Below are 18,009 nucleotides of genomic sequence, written 5' to 3'. Positions count from 1 at the left end.
AACTGGTGAGGAAACCCACCAGGGCTGAGACAGTGATGGTGGTGATGCACGGCGCTCGGGAGGGCCCTGGTGGAAATGGAGAGGCAGACCTTCACCCGGAAGGACCTGGCCACCTGGCCACCCACGCAGAAAGGAGAGCCTCCGACCCGCCAGAGGCAGTCAGTCAATGCTCCACTTAGTGCTGCAGAAAGGCGTGCCATTTTCAAAATATTCCAACCAAAAAGTGCTTATGGTTTGTTGTTAATTTTGGCATTTGAAAGGATAAACCTCAATGATCTAAAAATGCCACATTTTGGGGACTTCCCTGGCGGTCCAGTTGTTAGGACTTCCTAACTCAGACAGTAGAGAATCTGCCTGCAATGCAGGAGACTGGGGTTTGATCCCTACGTCAGGAAGATCCCCTGGAGGAGGGCATGGCAACCCACTCCAGTATTCTTGCCTGGAGAATCCCATGGACAGAGGAGCCTGGGGCTACAGCCCATGGGGTCACAAAGAATCAGGCACTCAAGACTGAATGACTAATACCATTTACAACAGGTGGTGTGGCTTCCATCCCTGGTTGGGGAACTAGGATCCCACATGCCAAAAAATAAAATAAAATGCCACTTTCCCGACTACTTAAGCAAGGCACATTGCAACAGAGCAGTCGGGGGAAAGAATGCATCCTTTTGTATTGATGGTTGTTAAACTACTAAACCTTCACATGCCACTAAGGTTTCCCTTTAAGGGGATTTAACTTTTGCGATCCAAGCTGCATCGTTTCAATAATTATCCAATTACCTAACCAACTGCCTTCAAATCTTCCCCAACCAGCTGCCTGGGCCTCTCGATCTTTTCCTGGCATCGCTCCTACAGCAGCTTCAGACACAGAAGCTGTGCCTTAGGGTAGACGAGCTGGACTGAAACACTGCTTGATGGAGGAGGTTTGTCTAGAAGACACACACACCGAAGAACACACGGATGCTACACTCACATCACCTCCAACCACGGCTGCCTCTGCTCTCACACACATCGCTTCCACGGGTGGTCCATGTCTACAAAGCACTAAGGGTCCTCTGCTCCTGGCAACGGCCACAGAAAAATCCCAAAGCCCCCCAGTTTCCCCATCCAGAAGGCTGGGGCAGTGAAGCCCCCAAAGGAATCCCCACCTCTGGGAGACACTGTTGGCCATCATGTAGCATCAGAAAAAAGATCACAGAACGGGGCAAGGAACCAGGCAGCCAAGGTCCTCGCCCTGTCTTTATTTACACCATCTATTAACAGCTGTGCAGCCTTGAACAAATCCACTATCCCTCTCTGGGCCCCTTTTCTACACATACAAGAGCATTAGAGTCAAGGGTCTCTAAAGGCCCTTCTAGCTCCATCACTCACAGGCTGAAACCTCTCCAAAATGGGACGGCTGCTTCCCATTCTCAGGTCACCACGAGGGACCTCCTCTGCCTGGTGTCTCACAGGCTTAGCACCCAGCAAGCCTGCTGACCTCAGATGTCAAGACAACCAGGGTGGTATGACATCAGTGAGGGGCGACCCTGGGTTTGCAGTGCAAGAAGGAACACCTACCCACAGTTAGCAGAAAAAATAAATGCTAATGTGTATAAGGGCCTGATACATGTTAATACCACTGTAAAAGAGCAGGTGTACTGGCAAATGCCTTACACAGCCAGGTTCCTGACAATATTGTTGCAATTTACATCTTTAAATATTCCTATACAGGCCTTATACACGTTTAAAAAAAAAAAAAAAAAAGGGCACATGTACTAGCGAATGCCTTACACAGCCAGACTCCGGACAATACTGTTGCAATTTACATCTTTACAGATTACTCTTATGAATGGAGATAGTTATGAATGCAGTACTCAAACGCCTGTCCTTTCCAGGAAAAGCAAAAATGCTTTAATTCTATCACAACAGATCCTACACCTTTGACAGACTGAAAAGACACAGAATTCCAAAAGCTGAGCTTCCCGCATGGGGTGAAACCCACTCCTACTGCAGAGACACGAACTGAGCACAGGCGTTCATGGGAGGGTATGAGGCAGGCAGCTGGGCCCATGGTTGCATCCTCTGCCAGCAAATGACAAGGGGCAGGGGTTAAAAGGACGGAGAGGGGACAGTGCGAGGGCCTGGGGCTCAATCCCAGGGCACTCAGCATGCGAAAGGCCGCAGGAGGGAACCCAGGCACCCCTTAGTGCGCCCCTCCCCCTCCACTACCCCACCCCGCTTGCTCCCGTGGCCTCTGACCTGGGAGTGCCCCTGCCTGCACTTCTTATCAGTGTCTTGCAGCGTACCGTCTCCAGACTTCCTCACGAGCCTACCGTGGCCAAGGTCTGGTTCATGGAAAAATACTTTGAGCTTCCCTGAATCCCTGATTTCTTTTTCACAATTAAGATGACAGGATGAGAGCAGGCAGCCCTCTGATTGCCCTTCAACTGCTGACCCGGGAGGGCCCCCCCAGATAAGAGGACGGGGGGCGACCCACTCCCCTGGCCTCTCCGCTCCAGGGAGCGGTGACAAGAATCGGTGAGGGAGGCAAGGAGCAGTCAGGGTTTCCACTGGGAAAGTGGTGGGCATTCCAGTGCTACTCCGGCCGTAAAATCATCCAGGAATCCGAAGAACCAAGTCATCACTCAGGCACTTGGAATTCTGTCATCTGCCTCTCACTGAGTAAAGGCGGCCTTTCTGAAGAGTGGCCTGCGTGGCAGGCGTGGCCGAGAACTTGCCAGTGCCTGGGAGGGGAGTTGTTGGGGCGCCGGGGGCGGAGGACAGAGTCTGCCTTGGCACTCACCCCATCCACCACTCCCTGGCCAGGCCTGGGGCCTCTCCTTTCCTTTCAGGGCTTTAAGACACAGTCAAAAGTCAGTCTTATTTACCGAAGACATTTCTAAGGGTTTCCGTTCTCTCCTCAGTGGTAGTAAGGACAGTCTCTGGGATTTCCCTGGAGAAATGGTACAACGTTACTTCTGCACAAAGGGCTCTCGAGAATGCCAGGCTAGGAGTAGAATCCTGTGTATCCCAGCCACGTGGCAATGGACATGTGGCTTCAGCTCTGAGCTGTGATCTCACAGTCTTCTAGCTGTGAACCAGGGACATTCCCACCCTTTACCCTGACTCCTAGTTGGCTTATTTTTTGTCTTTTTATTTTTGTCAATTAAAAAACTTTTTAAATTGGAGGATAAATGCTTTACAATATTGTGTTGGTTTCTGCTATACATCAATACGAATCAGCCATAGGCATACATATGTCCTCTTGAAACTCTCTTCCACCCCTCTAGGTTGTCACAGAGCATGGGGCTGAGCTCCCTGCATCATACAGCCAATTCCCGCTGGCTATTTTACATACAATGATGCATACATTTCCAGGCTGTTCTCTCAATGTGTCCCCCCTTCTCCTTCCCCCACTGTGTCCAGAAGTCTAGTCTCTGTCTACTTCTCCACTGCTGCCCTGCAAATAGGACGTTCATCAGTTCCATCCTTCTAGATTCCATATATATATATATATATATATGCATTAATATATGATACTTTTCTCTTTCTGACTTACTTCACTCTGTATAATAGGCTCTAGTTTATCTACCTACTTAGGACTCACTCAAGTGTGTTCTTTTTTACGGCTGAGTAAGCGACTTCCCTTTCACTTTCCACTTTCATGCATTGGAGAAGGAAATGGCAACCTGCTCCAGTGTTCTTGCCTGGAGAATCCCAGGGACGGGGGAGCCTGGTGGGCTGCCATCTATGGGGTTGCACAGAGTTGGACACGACTGAAGTGACTTAGCAGCAGCAGCAACAGCAAGCTGGTTTTAGGAAAGGCAGAGGAACCAGAGATCAAATTGCCAACATCCACTGGATCATCAAAAAAGCAAGAGAGTTCCAGAAAAGCATCTATTTCTGCTCTATTGACTACGCCAAAGCCTTTGTGTGGATCACAATAAACTGTGGAAAATTCCGAAAGAGATGGGAATACCAGACCACCTGACCTGCCTCTTGAGAAACCTGTATGCAGGTCAGGAAGCAACAGTTAGAACTGGACATGGAACAAGACACTGGTTCCAAATAGGAAAAAGGAGTACGTCAAGGCTGTATATTGTCACCCTGCTTATTTAACTTCTATGCAGAGTACATCATGAGAAACACTGGGCTGGAAGAAGCACAAGCTGGAATCAAGATTGCCAGGAGAAATATCAATAACCTCAGATATGCAGATGACACCACCCTTATGGCAGAAAGTGAAGAAGAACTAAAGAGCCTCTTGATGAAAGTGAAAGAGGAGAGTGAAAAAGTTGGCTTAAAGCTTAACATTCAGAAAACGAAGATCATGGCATCTGGTCCCATCACTTCATGGGAAATAGATGGGGAAACAGTGGAAACAGTGTCAGACTTTATCTTTTTGGGCTCCAAAATCACTGCAGATGGTGACTGCAGCCATGAAATTAAAAGACGCTTACTCCTTGGAAGGAAAGTTATGACCAACCTAGATAGCGTATTCAAAAGCAGAGACATTACTTTGCCAACAAAGGTCCGTCTAGTCAAGGCTATGGTTTTTCCCGTGGTCATGTATGGATGTGAGAGTTGGACTGTGAAGAAAGCTGAGCACCAAAGAATTGATTCTTTTGAACTGTGGTGTTGGAGAAGACTCTTGCGAGTCCCCCTGGACTGCAAGGAGATCCAACCAGTCTATTCTGAAGGAGATCAGTCCTGGGTGTTCATTGGAAGGACTGATGCTGAGGCTGAAACCTCCAATACTTTGGCCACCTCATGCGAAGAGTTGACTCATTGGAAAAGACCCTGATGCTGGGAGGGATTGGGGGCAGGAGGAGAAGGGGACGACAGAGGATGAGATGGCTGGGTTGCATCACCGACTCGATGGACATGAGTTTGAGTAAACTCCGGGAGTTGGGGATGGACAGGGAGGCCTGGCATGCTGTGATTCATGGGATTGCAAAGAGTCGGACACGACTGAGCGACTGAACTAAACATTCCACTGTATATACGTAATGCCTAACTTCTGCTGTACTTGCAACACAGTATTACATTCCCGTTAAGCGGATTCATTACAAGGTCCTGGAGTGACAGAGGCAATGTGCTCACTGGATCTCACTCGCAGAAGGTACTTGAGGATCAGAGAACGGGGTTTTCTCTGGCCTTACCTGCGGCCCCAGCCGTGAGGTCAATGGCAGCTTGGATGGCAGGGTTGGATTTCATATTCTCCTGCTCCTCTGCTGGGCTCTGTGGAGGGTGACTCTCTGGAGCTTATGATGGGCACCTCATATCCCTGGGAGGAAGCCAGAGCTCACCATCAGTCGGGCCTCTGCAGCCCCCCTTTCTCTAGGCCTGCTGCCCAGCTACTGGACTTGAACCTCACGGAACTGGGAAACTGGCTCTGAGTGGCTCCAGAGGAGGGGGCTAAGGGGGTCAGAGCAGCTCAGTCATCAGCCTCCCCTTCTCCCCACCCATCACCTCCCCATAAAAAACACAGAGATTGAAAACCTTTTCTGAGTATCACTGCTCCATCAACAGGTGGGGGGACTTCAACCAACTTTTCTGAAACTCTCAGAAACAAAGGCCAAACAACCAAGCCAAGCAGACACCACAAGCCCCATCAAACCAGTTTTTCAGAGGCCTAGGTTGAACTCTCAATCCACTAGGCTCTGTTCCAAATTCAGACAGCAGCCTGAGACCCTAAGAGAATGCCACAAAACAGGAGGTCTGAAAAGGAATGAGTTAGGAGCTCTGCCAAGTGACACCTGCTTGGGTCTGAATGCCTACTCTGCCACCAGTAGGGGGGCCCCCCTGGGCCCGTAAAGCTGGAGGTCCCTGTCTATACAAGGTCTCTGTCTATACTATCATAATCTGAGAGCAATCAGAAATAGCCACATTGGACAAATACAATGATAAACTGTGAATATGCACCAGGAGTTCTTAGAACTACAAAACATTAGCAGCAAACATTCCCGACATCAGACTTCCCTCCAGAGCGTCTCAACATAAACGTGCACACAGATCACCTGGGGACCTTATTAAAAGGCGGATTCTGATGTGATTGGCTTCAAGTGGGACCAGAAACGCTGCCTGCCTGACGTGCTCCTAGGTGAAGTTGATAATGCCTGGTATTAACTATATTTTGAGTAGCAACACCTGGTCCATTGCCCCCCAGATTTGCTTGATAAGAATCAGCTGGGACACTTGTTAAATATTCAAATAACCAGGCCGCTCTCCTGGAGATCTTGATTCAGTAGGTTTGAGCTGGAGTCTAGAAGTTTGGGAAAATCAGAGTCTACTTTTCTACCTTTAGACAAATAAAAAATCAACCGTTGCCATGGAATTGACTTAAATAAATATTGACTAGAAAAGAAGAGGTAGTTCTTTAACAGAATATTCTTATGTGTGAGTAACAAGGAACGCTTTTTAACCGTCACACCGAAGATACCACACCCAGTCAGGCCACCTCTCAGAGGGGGTGGGTGGGCTGAATGATCCATGAATACCAACCTCACCCTAATCACCAGCAGAAAATAATTTTAGCCACCAAGAAGTTTTTCAACTGCTTAAAATATGTTGTCAATGACCAGACACCAAGAATCTCCCTTTTAAAAAAGTGTTAAAACTAGCAACAACAAAAGTACAGCATTTTATAAAGCAACTAACTCAGACATAAAAACCACCGACTTTATGTTACCGATAGGCCTGGAGAGGCAGTGCCAATGACTAATGTTGATAAGACGGGGACCATCCAGTAGTGAGAGAAGGATATCAGGGTCCTAATCCAATCTCCTCCTTTTCCAAACGGAAAAACTGAGGCCAGAGGAAGCCAATGGCTCATCCAAGGTCAAGTCTGCGTCAGACAGCATTCAATGCAAGTCTTACCTTTTGGGTCTGTGCTTATCAACCAATACTTAATTCCAGAGTATCCCCACCTGATCAAAAGGAGAAAAAGCACTCAACCCTGCATTTTAGAGGGAAAAGGAGCCACAGATGGTGGCAATCCAAAGGGGTTCTTTTGTGTGGCGGGCGGTGGGGGGGCGGGGGTACATTTCTCTCTCAGAAAGAAAGAGGCATAGCAGATGTTACTATGTCATCAACGCGAAGTTAACCCTTTTAGGCAAGTCAGACTTAAACACATCAACTCCTGCACATAACTACTTGTAGAATCATTAGGACTGTTAACAGTGATGGGAACTGACAGATTAACTCAGAAGATGTGAGCAACTGTTTCAAACTATGCATGGCTTTGGCTTGAGGAAGACATATGGTTTGAGGGCGGCAAGACTGACCAACCTGAGTTAGACTGATTTATGAGCCTTCGGTACCAACTGAAACAGAAAAACTGAACCTTGCGGAGTCCCTTTATCCTTCTTTGAAACTACACCGGAGTCCCACTCCAGAAGACCATGTACATTTCCCATTCCTCGGGGAAATTCATTTCTTGTGCGGGAGAATCCGAGGACCCCCGCCTTCCCCCACCAGATCACAGCTTAGGGAAGATTCCAGCTTCAGGCCGAAGCTGGGGTGAGGGGAGGCCGCCCGCCATCAGAGCGCCCAGAGAGGGGCGCCCCATGGCGCAAGGATGCAAACCAGTCTCGCCGCTTAGCAGCCGAGACCGGAGCTCCCGCTTCGGGGGCTCGGGATCCCGGTCCGCCCAAAGGGTTAGCTTACGGAGACGACTTCCAACTTCTTCCCGGCTCTAAACGTCCGCTGACTCTACCCAGCAACCTGCCCGAGTCTCCCATTCATACGCGCCTCCGCCCTGCCCGGCGCCGCGCGGAGCCAGGAGGCTGGGTGACACGACTAGCGGAGCAAAGGAGGACAACCTTTCCCGGGCGGTGACCGCAGCGCGCAGGAGGCCGCGGGGCCCGAGGGTCTACGGGGAAGTCCAGGGCCGAGCGCAGGAAAGGGGCGCCCGCGGGATCCCCGGGCACGTGGGCGGCTCGTGTGGGCCCGGGGACTCCGGATCCCCGCCGCCCGGGAAGGTCACACAGCCCGGGCGACGAGGCCCGCCCGCTCCCCGCTCCCTCCCGGCAGGTTCCCCGCAGTCCGCGAGCGCCTGACCGGGCTGCGCTCACCACCGCGTCCTCCTCGCGCTCCGCCGCCTGCTCTCGGCTCTGGCTCGGCGGCGGGGGTGGCCGCTTAACACCCACGTCTGCCGCGGCCCTGCCCTCCAGCCCCGCCTCCCGTGCCCGACTGCCGCCGGCGGCGGCCCCCGGGCCTCCGGAGCGCCCCTGCGGCCGGGGCGGGCGGCGCGGACCCGAGGCTGCAGCGCCTCCCGCCCGCCGGCTGGGGAAGCGGAAGTCGGCGCGGTGCGGCGGCGCGCTCGGGCTCGGGGACCGCCGGGGGCCGCCAGCGGGCGGGGCTGGCCGGGCTGGCGGGGCCGGAGGGCCGGCCGGGAGTCGGGGCCTCCACGTCGCTTTGCTGCCCGCTCGGTTCCGGAGGCCCGCGGTGAGCTCGTCTCTAGCTCGACTTCAGGGCGGGCGCTGGGGGTGCCCGGAGTTAGACGAGTGACAAGTCTGCAGGGTGTTGACTTGGCTGGGACTCGGGGCTCAAGGCCTTCATTTTATGTTATAATTGAGCACCAAAGTACTGAAATGAAAAATACATTCGCTTATTGCCGGTAAAAACAAAACCCCAAACATTTCCCATTCCACCTTCCGCGAGGAAATCTACACAGATGACATTTGGGAAAAGCACACCCACCAATGGAAACTGTAACTCTGTCTTTTTAAAGAATAGTTTCCAACGGGTGTCTCAGACAATAAAGAATCAGCCTGCAATGCAGGGACCTGGGTTCCATCCCTAGGTTGGGAAGATCCCCTGAAGGAGGGCATGGCAACCCACTCCAATGTTCTTGCCTGGAGAATTCCATGGACAGAGGAGCCTGGCCAGGTACAGTCCATGGGGTCACAAAGAGTCGGACACGACTGAGCGACTAAGCACATGACCAAGCACAATGAATTATAGACTAGTTCTGCACCTCTCTGGCATTTTATTAAAAAGCACAGTTCAAGGTTTCTGTTGTGCACTGGGAGTAGAGGAATTTTCTCTAGTGTCCCAGGCAAAGACTCACTCATTTGGGAGGGTGTTGATCTGTGACTCACAGCTGTTCCATTAACAGTCATGGTCTTGGTGCTTTGGTTCAGACATCATGAATTCATTTTCCTTTCCTACACCATGTTTTCTTCTTTAAACTGTGTTATCATTTTTCTTTTACAACTTTCTGCCCTGTTTGAATGTGGTGTTGGCCTGCTGCCAGTGTAACTTAAGTGATTTTTGCTGACTGCGTCCTAAGTGTTAAGTTGCTTCAGTCGTGTCTGACTCTTTGTGACCCTATGGACTGTAGCCAGCCAGGCTTCTCTGTCCATGGGATTCTCCAGGCAAGAATACTGGAGTGGGTTGTCATTTCCTTCTCCAGGGGATCTTCCCAACCCAGGGATTGAACCCATGTCTCTTACGGGTTCTCTTATGTCTCTTATGCCTGCATTGGCAGGCAGGTTCTTTACCACTAGCGCCCCCCTGGGAAGCCTGGGGTTTTTTGTGTGTGTGTGTGTGAAGGCCAGTGACAAATATTTGAGGTGGCTTGTGTTAGGGCTTCCCAGGTGACTCAGTGGGTAAAGAATCTGCTTGCAGCTCAGGAGACAGGTTTGATCCCTGCATCCGGAAGATCCCCTGCAGGAGGAAATGGCAACCCACTCCAGTGTTCTTGCCTGGAGAATCCCATGGACAGAGGAGACTGGTGAGCTACAGTCCATGGGTTCACGAGTTGGATACAACTGAGAGACTGAGTACGTGTTAATGCTTAAACATGAATGCCCAGCTGAATTAGACCTGAGCGGGGGATGGTGAGGAAGTGCTGTGAGGGTGTCAGACCTCCTGATACATGCATGGGAGCCCTTCTCAATGTGGCAGAAAACCATTGTCTTCTCACAGAATCAGCACTTTAGAACTCAAGCTTCTGGAGCATAATTTAATTACAGAAACAAGCCAGGGCATTTGAGCGACTTGCCCAGTGACATGTAGCATAACCAGTGAGAAGAAGAACCTTCAGTATAATGTCCTAGAGGATTGGCACTTTCCGTGGCACCTGGCCTGGTGGCTTTTGCAAACCAGAAACATGAGGCCCAAAGGAGCTAACTAGAGGCAAGCTTAGACCTCCTGTTACAGATTAGAAAAAGCCCTGGAATTGGAGCAAGGCCACCTGTGTTAAAATCTCCATGACCTTTAGTGAGTCATTTAGCCTTTCTAAACCTCAGCTATCACGTGACAGCGTCGTGGCCTCTGAATCCCGCTGCTGTGGGAGCCTGGAGTAGCAATACGGCATGGGGGGTGGTGAGGGGTGGGTGGCGTGCTGCTACTCCAGATCAGGGTCTCCTGACATTTTGTCCTGTCTTGCTTTAGCGCCTTAACTCTCATCACTCTCCCCAAGGCTTTTACATTTCTTCTCTCCCTCACCTCTCCTTCACAACCCTCAGCCTCAATTCTGTAAACTAAGAAGCAATCAGGAAACTTCCCTGCAAGTTTTTAACCCCTCATCTACGAAGTTGTCTTTTTGCACAAACTCTCACCTGTTTTCTTCTCCATTTGCTGTCTGGCTTCCTACCCCCATGGCCGGGAAAATGATGCAGGTGAAGAAACTGAGGCCTAGAGGGATCAAGGAACTTAACTGATGTTGTACAGTTACTAAGAGGAGAGGTGGGACTCAGAGTTCATATTGTTAACTGCTAGATACCTCCCAGAAGGCCTCCTCTGAAAAGCAAGAGGGTTGCAGGAACCCTTTCTCCTGGAAAGAGCTCCATAATATCTCCCTTTATAATATTTTGTTAAAAATCACCTCTTACAATGGTGGCCCGGTATGCTATCTTTGCTTTAGGAATAGAGACATATGTAGATGTGAAAAGGTTTAACATCTCACAGGAGCTCAGAGGAGGATTGAAAAATCACCTGACTGCCATTAAATCATGAAAGTTTTCGTCCTAAGGGTTATTCCCCAGGGATCTGTTGGCCTCTTGAGAAGAAAATTTTAGAGTCATGCATCACTGCTCTCCGTAGAGGTTAGTCAACCCAATGATATTTCAAATCCAGGTTCAAAACAGCAAAGAAGTCAATGCACTGACCTCTTTGCTCCAGGCATCTGTGTGCAGCACTTGGGATTGCATAATCCAGGAACATCAGTGCAGCTGGCTCTGGGGTGAGAGGGAAGGTATGACGCAGGTCAGAGTGAGGGGACAGACAGAGTGGCTGCATGAAAAGGGAGCTTCTGCTGTTTCAACAGAATTTCACAATGTGCTAGTTAATGATACTAAAAGAAGAAATAATTTCTCCACTTGAAGCCTTTGGGCCCTGATACCATGTGAGTGTGTTTTAACAAAGTGTTAACTGGAGCTGCAAATAATTCAGAAACATAAATTATCTCTCATTCAAGGATACCTTTTGTTAATGAGAAAGAAGAAACTGCTTTGATCACACAATTTTAACTCCCATTGAATATTTTTGGCTGCTGATGTAACTTTTATTGAAAACCCTCAAATTTGTTTTGAATCAGATAGAATCTGTATTTGAAATAAATATGTTTGGATTTCTATCAGTGTGATAAAGGAGGGTAATTTGTGTCCTGTGAAAGCATTGTTAGGGCAATGTTTTAAAGGGGGACAGTTTTTTTATTTATCTTTTCCTTGGCAGTTTTTTAATGGTACAAGCAAAAATAAGAAAATCAGCTAAGGTACATGTTTTAAGATCCTTAGGTTTGAATTGGTAAAATATATGTTAAAAATGAAAGATAACTTATTATAGCAAAGAATTAGGAGAAATGCCTCTAAATGGTTAAACTTTAATGGGTTATCAATAAGAGGCAATACTATGCCATAATATAAAAAATCATATTCTCATATATGTTTTAGTACATATTTGGCTACAAGTAATAGAATGTCCAGCTGCCAGTATATTTACTTGGAATATAAAAATATTTCTAGAGATAGGAAGTTCTAGGATTGGTTAATTTAACAGCTCAAAGGCATCTGGGTCCACTTCTATATTTGTCTTTTCTTTTCCTCATGATCACAAAATGGCTGCCACAGCTCTGTCTATCACATTTTCACACACAACATCCAAAGTCAGAAAGCATTCTCTCATACCAACTTTTTATCAGAGAAAAAAAAATTTTTTTTCCTAGAAGCCCTCTGTCAGACTTCTCCTTATATTTCATTGGCCTGAAACTGGGTGTCATGCTACCCCAAACATAAACATTGGGAAGAGAATGAAGTTACTATGACTGGTCTAAAACAGGTTTCAGTAAACTTCTGAAAAGGACCAGCTGATAAATATTGGGTCAGTCAAAAGAGTTCGTTTGGGTTTTCCAAATATTTAAAAAAGAAAGAGACAATGGCAAGCCTCAAAGAGCCCTCAGTCCAAGCAGAAGAGGAAAAAACAAATAATTATAATTCAGGGAAGGTATGCAGCAAAGGGGTGTGAGTGGTGTGGCATCTCAGAGAAGGGCATGAATAAAAGATGGAAAAGAGAATCTCAGGGCAGGCCTCTAGGAGACCCCCCCTATCGGGGTATGTTTTGAAAGGCAAAGTCGTCTTTTTTAAGATGAACAAACGTGTGCTGATGTAGCACTCAGGGCTCTTCCAGTCAGCAGAAGCTAATTCTAGCTGACAGAGCAAAATAGCAGCCAGTTAAAAAGATTCTGGGTGACTCTCCTGACAGCAGAATGGGGAGATGATACTCCCTGAAGACTTGAAACAAGTCCTCAAACCCACTGCAGAGCGGGTCAGCCGTGGAAACCATGCTGCAGTCCCTTAAGAGCTCTAGACGTTATAGTTGGTCTCATTTTCCCATCTGATGGTATAGTTGTCCCTGTGATCCATCTATGTCAGGGCCTCAGCCTTCTTGCTACTGCTTTTCCAAAGCGAGCATCTTCTTTCCCAGCTTTGCCTGATAAGCCACTGCCACTCCCCGTCCTGCCAGGCCCTGTCCCTGTGGCCTCCTGTTTCTCATTTCCAAGTGAGTTTCTCCTTTGGGTGCAGCTGATGGTTGGAGCCTGGGTCACGTGCCTGAACCCTGATCTGTAAAAGGGGGCTGGGAACGTGGGGGTTTTCTGGCTTCTGTCTTAGAGAGGAAAGACCCACTTATTAGAAAATGCTTTGAATGTAGGCAGGGTTTTCAAACGGTTTCAAGCAGCCAGAAAACATGACACATGCCGGCTCTAGACGGGCTGAGCATTCCAGGGGTGAGGGGGAGCGGTATGGAAGAAGGCCACTTCTGAAGGTGCAGAGCTACAAAGCAGAACAACAGATCTGGGGAACCGGAGCAGTTTGGCTCTGCCAGTGTATAAAGCGGGGAATGCTGGGAGGCGGGGCCGGGAGGTGGGAGGAGCCACCTGCTAAATTCTCCGGTCTCTGATCTACTCTGCTGCTGCTACTGCTGCTAAGTCGCTTCAGTCGTATCCGACTCTGTGCGACCCCATAGATGGCAGCCCACGAGGCTCCCCCGTCCCTGGGATTCTAATCTACTCAGTGATCTGCAACTGAAGCCCGGAAGTTGTGACTTGCGCCTTGCCTGGCCCAGGGCCAGGCCCAGGGTGGGTTTTAGTCACTACCTGTTGAATCTTTGTAATCAATCTGTTGGATTGCATCATTGTTGTAGAATTTGCCAGTAAGAGATTTGCTGGTGTACACAGTTCTCTCTCTCTCTTTCTCTCGTGTGTGTGTTTGTGTGTGTGTGTGTGTGTGTGCATCTGTGCACTTGTGTACACATGTGTCTTTTCCCACAACTGGGCCTATCTCCAATGGATACTTTTATAAAGACTATCTTGCCTTTTTTTTTAAGATATGTTGATGCGGGCCATTTTTTAAAGTCTTCATTGAATTTGTTACAATATTGCTTCTGTTTTATGTTTTGGTTTTTTGGCCATGAGGCATTCCCCTGACTAGGGATCAAACCTGAACCCCCTGCTTTGGAAGGTGAAGTCTTAACCACCGGACCACCAGGGTAGTCCTGGCTAATTTGCTTTAAATATGAGAAGTATTCAATTATTAACTCATAGGGTCACATGCATACTCTTTGATGATGCTTTCAGTTAGATTAAGATTAAAACCATTTTTTTAAATGATCATAAAATATGGCTTGAGAGATAGAATGAACAATAATATGTCTCATAGTAAGTGGAAAACATTACCAAACTTGCAAATCTTTTACACTTACCAAATTAATGATCCAAAGTAAGCATTGCAGACGTTTTATATGTTTTTTAAATAAAATAACTGTAAAGGTGATTTCTTTTTACGTTTAGATTTTCTATTTCAATCATTAAAAGCTGTAAAATATACGTATCATTGGTTCTATTACCTTTGAAATACAGACTGTCAGCAGTATCAGATGAACATATTCTCTCCTGCAGCTTGCTCCTGTCATTTCTCATCTTCACATCTACAGCCATCAGGTTATATACCTTCAGTTTTTCAGTCAACAAACATTAAATACAACTTGAACTGCCAAAGAAGTGCTGCATCAGCTCAGGGACTTAATATATATTTTCATTATCAGATCTGGAAGAGCAGTTCCTAGTTTGGTCACCATGAACCAGAACAGGCTAAGTGACAGCAATATGACAGATGGTTGCCATAGCAACTGTCACGCTAGCTTGTCTCCAGCCCACAGTTCTTAAATCTTTATTTTTCTATCATATATTTTGGTCACTGTGGTCAATGGGAGATTTGAAGTTTGTCTCTATTCTCCTGTTGAGAATCCCCTTCTAGGAACCAAACAAGACAACCAAAGAAAGAAGACTTTATATACTTTATATGGTATACCTGAAAGCTTGTGTATATAAATCATTTAATATGGGGTTAAAATTACATGTGTGATTTAACACCAAAAAGTATAACAGGGCGCTGAGTAGGATTTATCTTGTCCAATGTGATGCTAAGAGTCAGTACTTAGGGGAAGGGCATTTTAGAGTTACCAAAGTGGTTAATAACACCTCCCTGTAGGGTTAACCAAGAGGCTGCAGAACCTGCTGCTTCCTCATCCATCACTAGGCTTTGCCATCCCAGCCTCCTTTTCCACCGAGAGAGGAATTGATTGAGTGCTGCGTGCTTCGTCGCTAGGTCAGGTCCGATTCTTTGCAACCCCACGGACTGTAGCCTGCCAGGTTTCTCTGTCCGTGGGATTTTCCAAGCAAGAATACTGGAGTGGGTTGCCATTTCCTAATCCTGGGGATCTTCCCAACCCCAGGGATTGAACCCACGTTGCCTGTGTCTCCTGCATTGCAGGTGGATTCTTTACCCGCTGAGCCATCAGGGAAGCCCCTAAGCAGGTGAAGGGAGAAGTATTTCATGGCCATGAAGTATTTCAGAGGCCAACTGGGGGAGAGGAGGCAGGGAGAGGGCAGGGCTTGTATCAAGAAGCCTATTCCTCCTCTTCACAAAATCATTTTGGTCACCAAGACATTGAAGGGAATCCACTTGGCTCTCCCCTCAGTTGGCTACTGGTTGAGCTGCCAAGCTTGCACCCTCTGCGGTGCACTTACTGTCCCAGCCGAGCTAAGCACAACCTGCTCAGCGATGATCTTTAGAAGAGCTTGGGGTGTGTCTTGGGACAGTTGGAGTTCAAGGGTCTCATAAACATGAGGACTGGTGCCTATTTCCCAGAGATTCTGAACGTGGGGAGGCTTGGCCTGCTGGTTTGAAGGGACAGTGGCCTGGTGAAGGGGAACAGGTTTCGCAGTGGTTCTCATGACTCCACATGAAGGAGAATGTGTTACAGAAAGGAGAGGAGCCCTGAGATTGCCTGGGGAGCCAAAGGAGGTGACACCCCACCAGAAGAGGGTGCTTGGGGGCAGAGGAAAGAAAGATGCAGAGGAAAGAAGCACAGCTGCCCTTCTCTGAGGAGGTACTCCACCAAGGAGGGGGCTGGGGTGACCTGCACACCATCCCCGAGGAACCCCCACACCACCACCCCCGAGGAGCTCTCACTCCAGCGAAGACCACCAGCATCAGACGAACTTAGAGCAAGACCAGTTCAAAAGGCAAACCTAACACTTTGAAACTAAATGTTGGGGGTTGGTGCATAGAGAGAGAGAAGCAAGCTGAGTAGTCAGGAAGGTTGGAAGCCAGAAGTTTGCACTGTGACTTTCATGAAGTCATTTTGATGTTCTTGAGTGTATAATGTATTATATGTGTGCACGTGTATGCTCAGTCGTGTCTGACTCTCTGCGACCCCATGGACTGCAGCCCTCGGGGCTCCTCTGTCCACAGGCTTTCCCAAGCAAAAACACTGGAGTGGGTTGCCATTTCCTACTCCAATAATGTATTACATTTGTACATAAAACATAGTAAGTCCCCTACTTACTTATATGCGAACCTTCATATTGTGAGCTTTCAAAGACGCGAATGTGTCCCTGTATGCCAGCTGATGTACAGTACTACTGTACTTTTCAAGGTGTTGTACTATAAGATGGAAAATACTTCCTTTATTTTCTGCTTGTTTTTTAGAATATTGTTTGTGTGAAACGTATTATAACCCTATTACACTTCATATATAGCTCATTTTGTTAGTTGGGTAAATAGGCTAACATTGTTAGACTTATTAACAAATTGGACTTATGAGTGCATTCTCAGGATGGAACTCATTTGTAGGTAGGGATTTACTGTGTGGTAAACACAGAGGTTATAACATTAACTGTGTTAAGGTGTTATAACACTAAAGGAATAAAGTATTAGGTAATTTGCTTCATATATTCGGAGAAGGCAATGGCACCCCACTCCAGTACTCTTGCCTGGAAAATCCCATGGATGGAGGAGCCTAGTAGGCTTCAGTCCATGGGGGTCACTAAGAGTCAGACACAACTGAGCGACTTCACTTTCACTGTTCACTTTCATGCACTGGAGAAGGAAATGGCAACCCACTCCAGTGTTCTTGCCTGGAGAATCCCAGGGATGGGGGAGCCCGGTGGGCTGCTGTCTATGGGGTCGCACAGAGTCGGACACGACTGAAGCGACTTAGCAGCAGCAGCAGCACATCACCTTCATTCCCTGTCACATGCCAGGTACTATATATTTTACTTATTTATTATGTTTTATTTACTGTCTTCCTCTCTCACCTCTACCTTCATCTCCAAATGTAAACTCCACAAGAGCAAGGATCTTTGTTTCTAGTGCTGTTTCCCTAGCATCTAGAATTACACTATCCACTTTGTAGCCCCTCCTTACTTGTGACTACTTAACTTTAACTTAATTACAAAAAAAACTAAGACTCAGTGCTTCAGTTGTACTAGCCACATGGAGGTGCTCAAGCGTTAACTGTGGCTACCATGTTAGGTTTCTTGTTTGCCTCATTTTTATAGTAAACGAATTAACTTGATCTCAATGATGCTTTTGAACGGTGGTGTTGGAGAAGACTCTTGAGAGTCCCTTGGACTGCAAGGAGATCCAACCAGTCCATTCTGAAGGAGATCAGTCCTGGGTGTTCTTTGGAAGGAATGATGCTAAAGCTGAAACTCCAGTACTTTGGCCACCTCATGTGAAGAGTTGACTCATTGGAAAAGACTCTGATGCTGGGAGGGATTGGGGGCAGGAGAAGGGGACGACAGAGGATGAGATGGCTGGATGGCATCACCGACTCGATGCACATGAGTTTGAGTGAACTCTGGGAGTTGGTGATGGACAAGGAGGCCTGGCATGCTTTGATTCACGGGGTCTCAAAGAGTCGGACACTACTGAGCGACTGAACTGAACTGATCTCAATGATAGGAATTTAAAATGTTAATTCTGCATACCCTAATAAAAAATAGGAACATTTTCTTATTCATTCAACAAATACTGATTGGCCATCAATGGTGTACTAGGTAAAGCAGTGAAGAAGGCTGCCCAAGGTCTCTGCTGTCATAGCCTAGCCAGGGAGGCTGACATAAATATTAGACAGATTTGGCGAGAGATCTGTAAGCTCCAAGGGGCCAGGAGCAGGTCTGTTCCTACCCTGAGGTAGCTCTCATGCATAAGATAGCGCCTCCTGAAGGTGCTCAGT

The 18,009-nt window shown here is 47.8% G+C and overlaps 1 protein-coding gene across 5 annotated transcripts in view; it reads right to left on the bottom strand.

Annotated features, from left to right (window-relative positions):
* SLC25A15 (solute carrier family 25 member 15) overlaps nt 1–8,195 on the bottom strand; it is a 32,391-nt gene extending 24,196 nt beyond the window's left edge. The window contains exons 1-2 of one of the 5 annotated variants that reach the window (XM_006065770.4): nt 8,058–8,195; nt 5,145–5,269 (exon numbers count right to left, since the gene is read on the bottom strand). In XM_006065770.4, coding sequence (XP_006065832.1) covers nt 5,145–5,199 — 55 coding nt within the window. In that variant the 5' untranslated portion in view covers nt 5,200–5,269; nt 8,058–8,195. Of the gene's footprint in view, nt 1–5,144; nt 5,270–6,673; nt 6,830–7,650; nt 7,799–8,043 lie in introns of those variants that run through there. The other 4 variants (XM_025262936.3, XM_006065771.4, XM_044926740.2 and 1 more) reach the window with 4 other exon arrangements.
* Between the last annotated feature and the right edge of the window lie 9,814 nt (nt 8,196–18,009).

This window comes from Bubalus bubalis, chromosome 13 (genome assembly GCF_019923935.1).
Source record: "Bubalus bubalis isolate 160015118507 breed Murrah chromosome 13, NDDB_SH_1, whole genome shotgun sequence".
In the NCBI taxonomy this organism is placed as follows: domain Eukaryota; kingdom Metazoa; phylum Chordata; class Mammalia; order Artiodactyla; family Bovidae; genus Bubalus; species Bubalus bubalis.
Note: the sequence above shows the minus strand (reverse complement) of the source record. Positions and strands in the feature narration are given on the sequence as shown.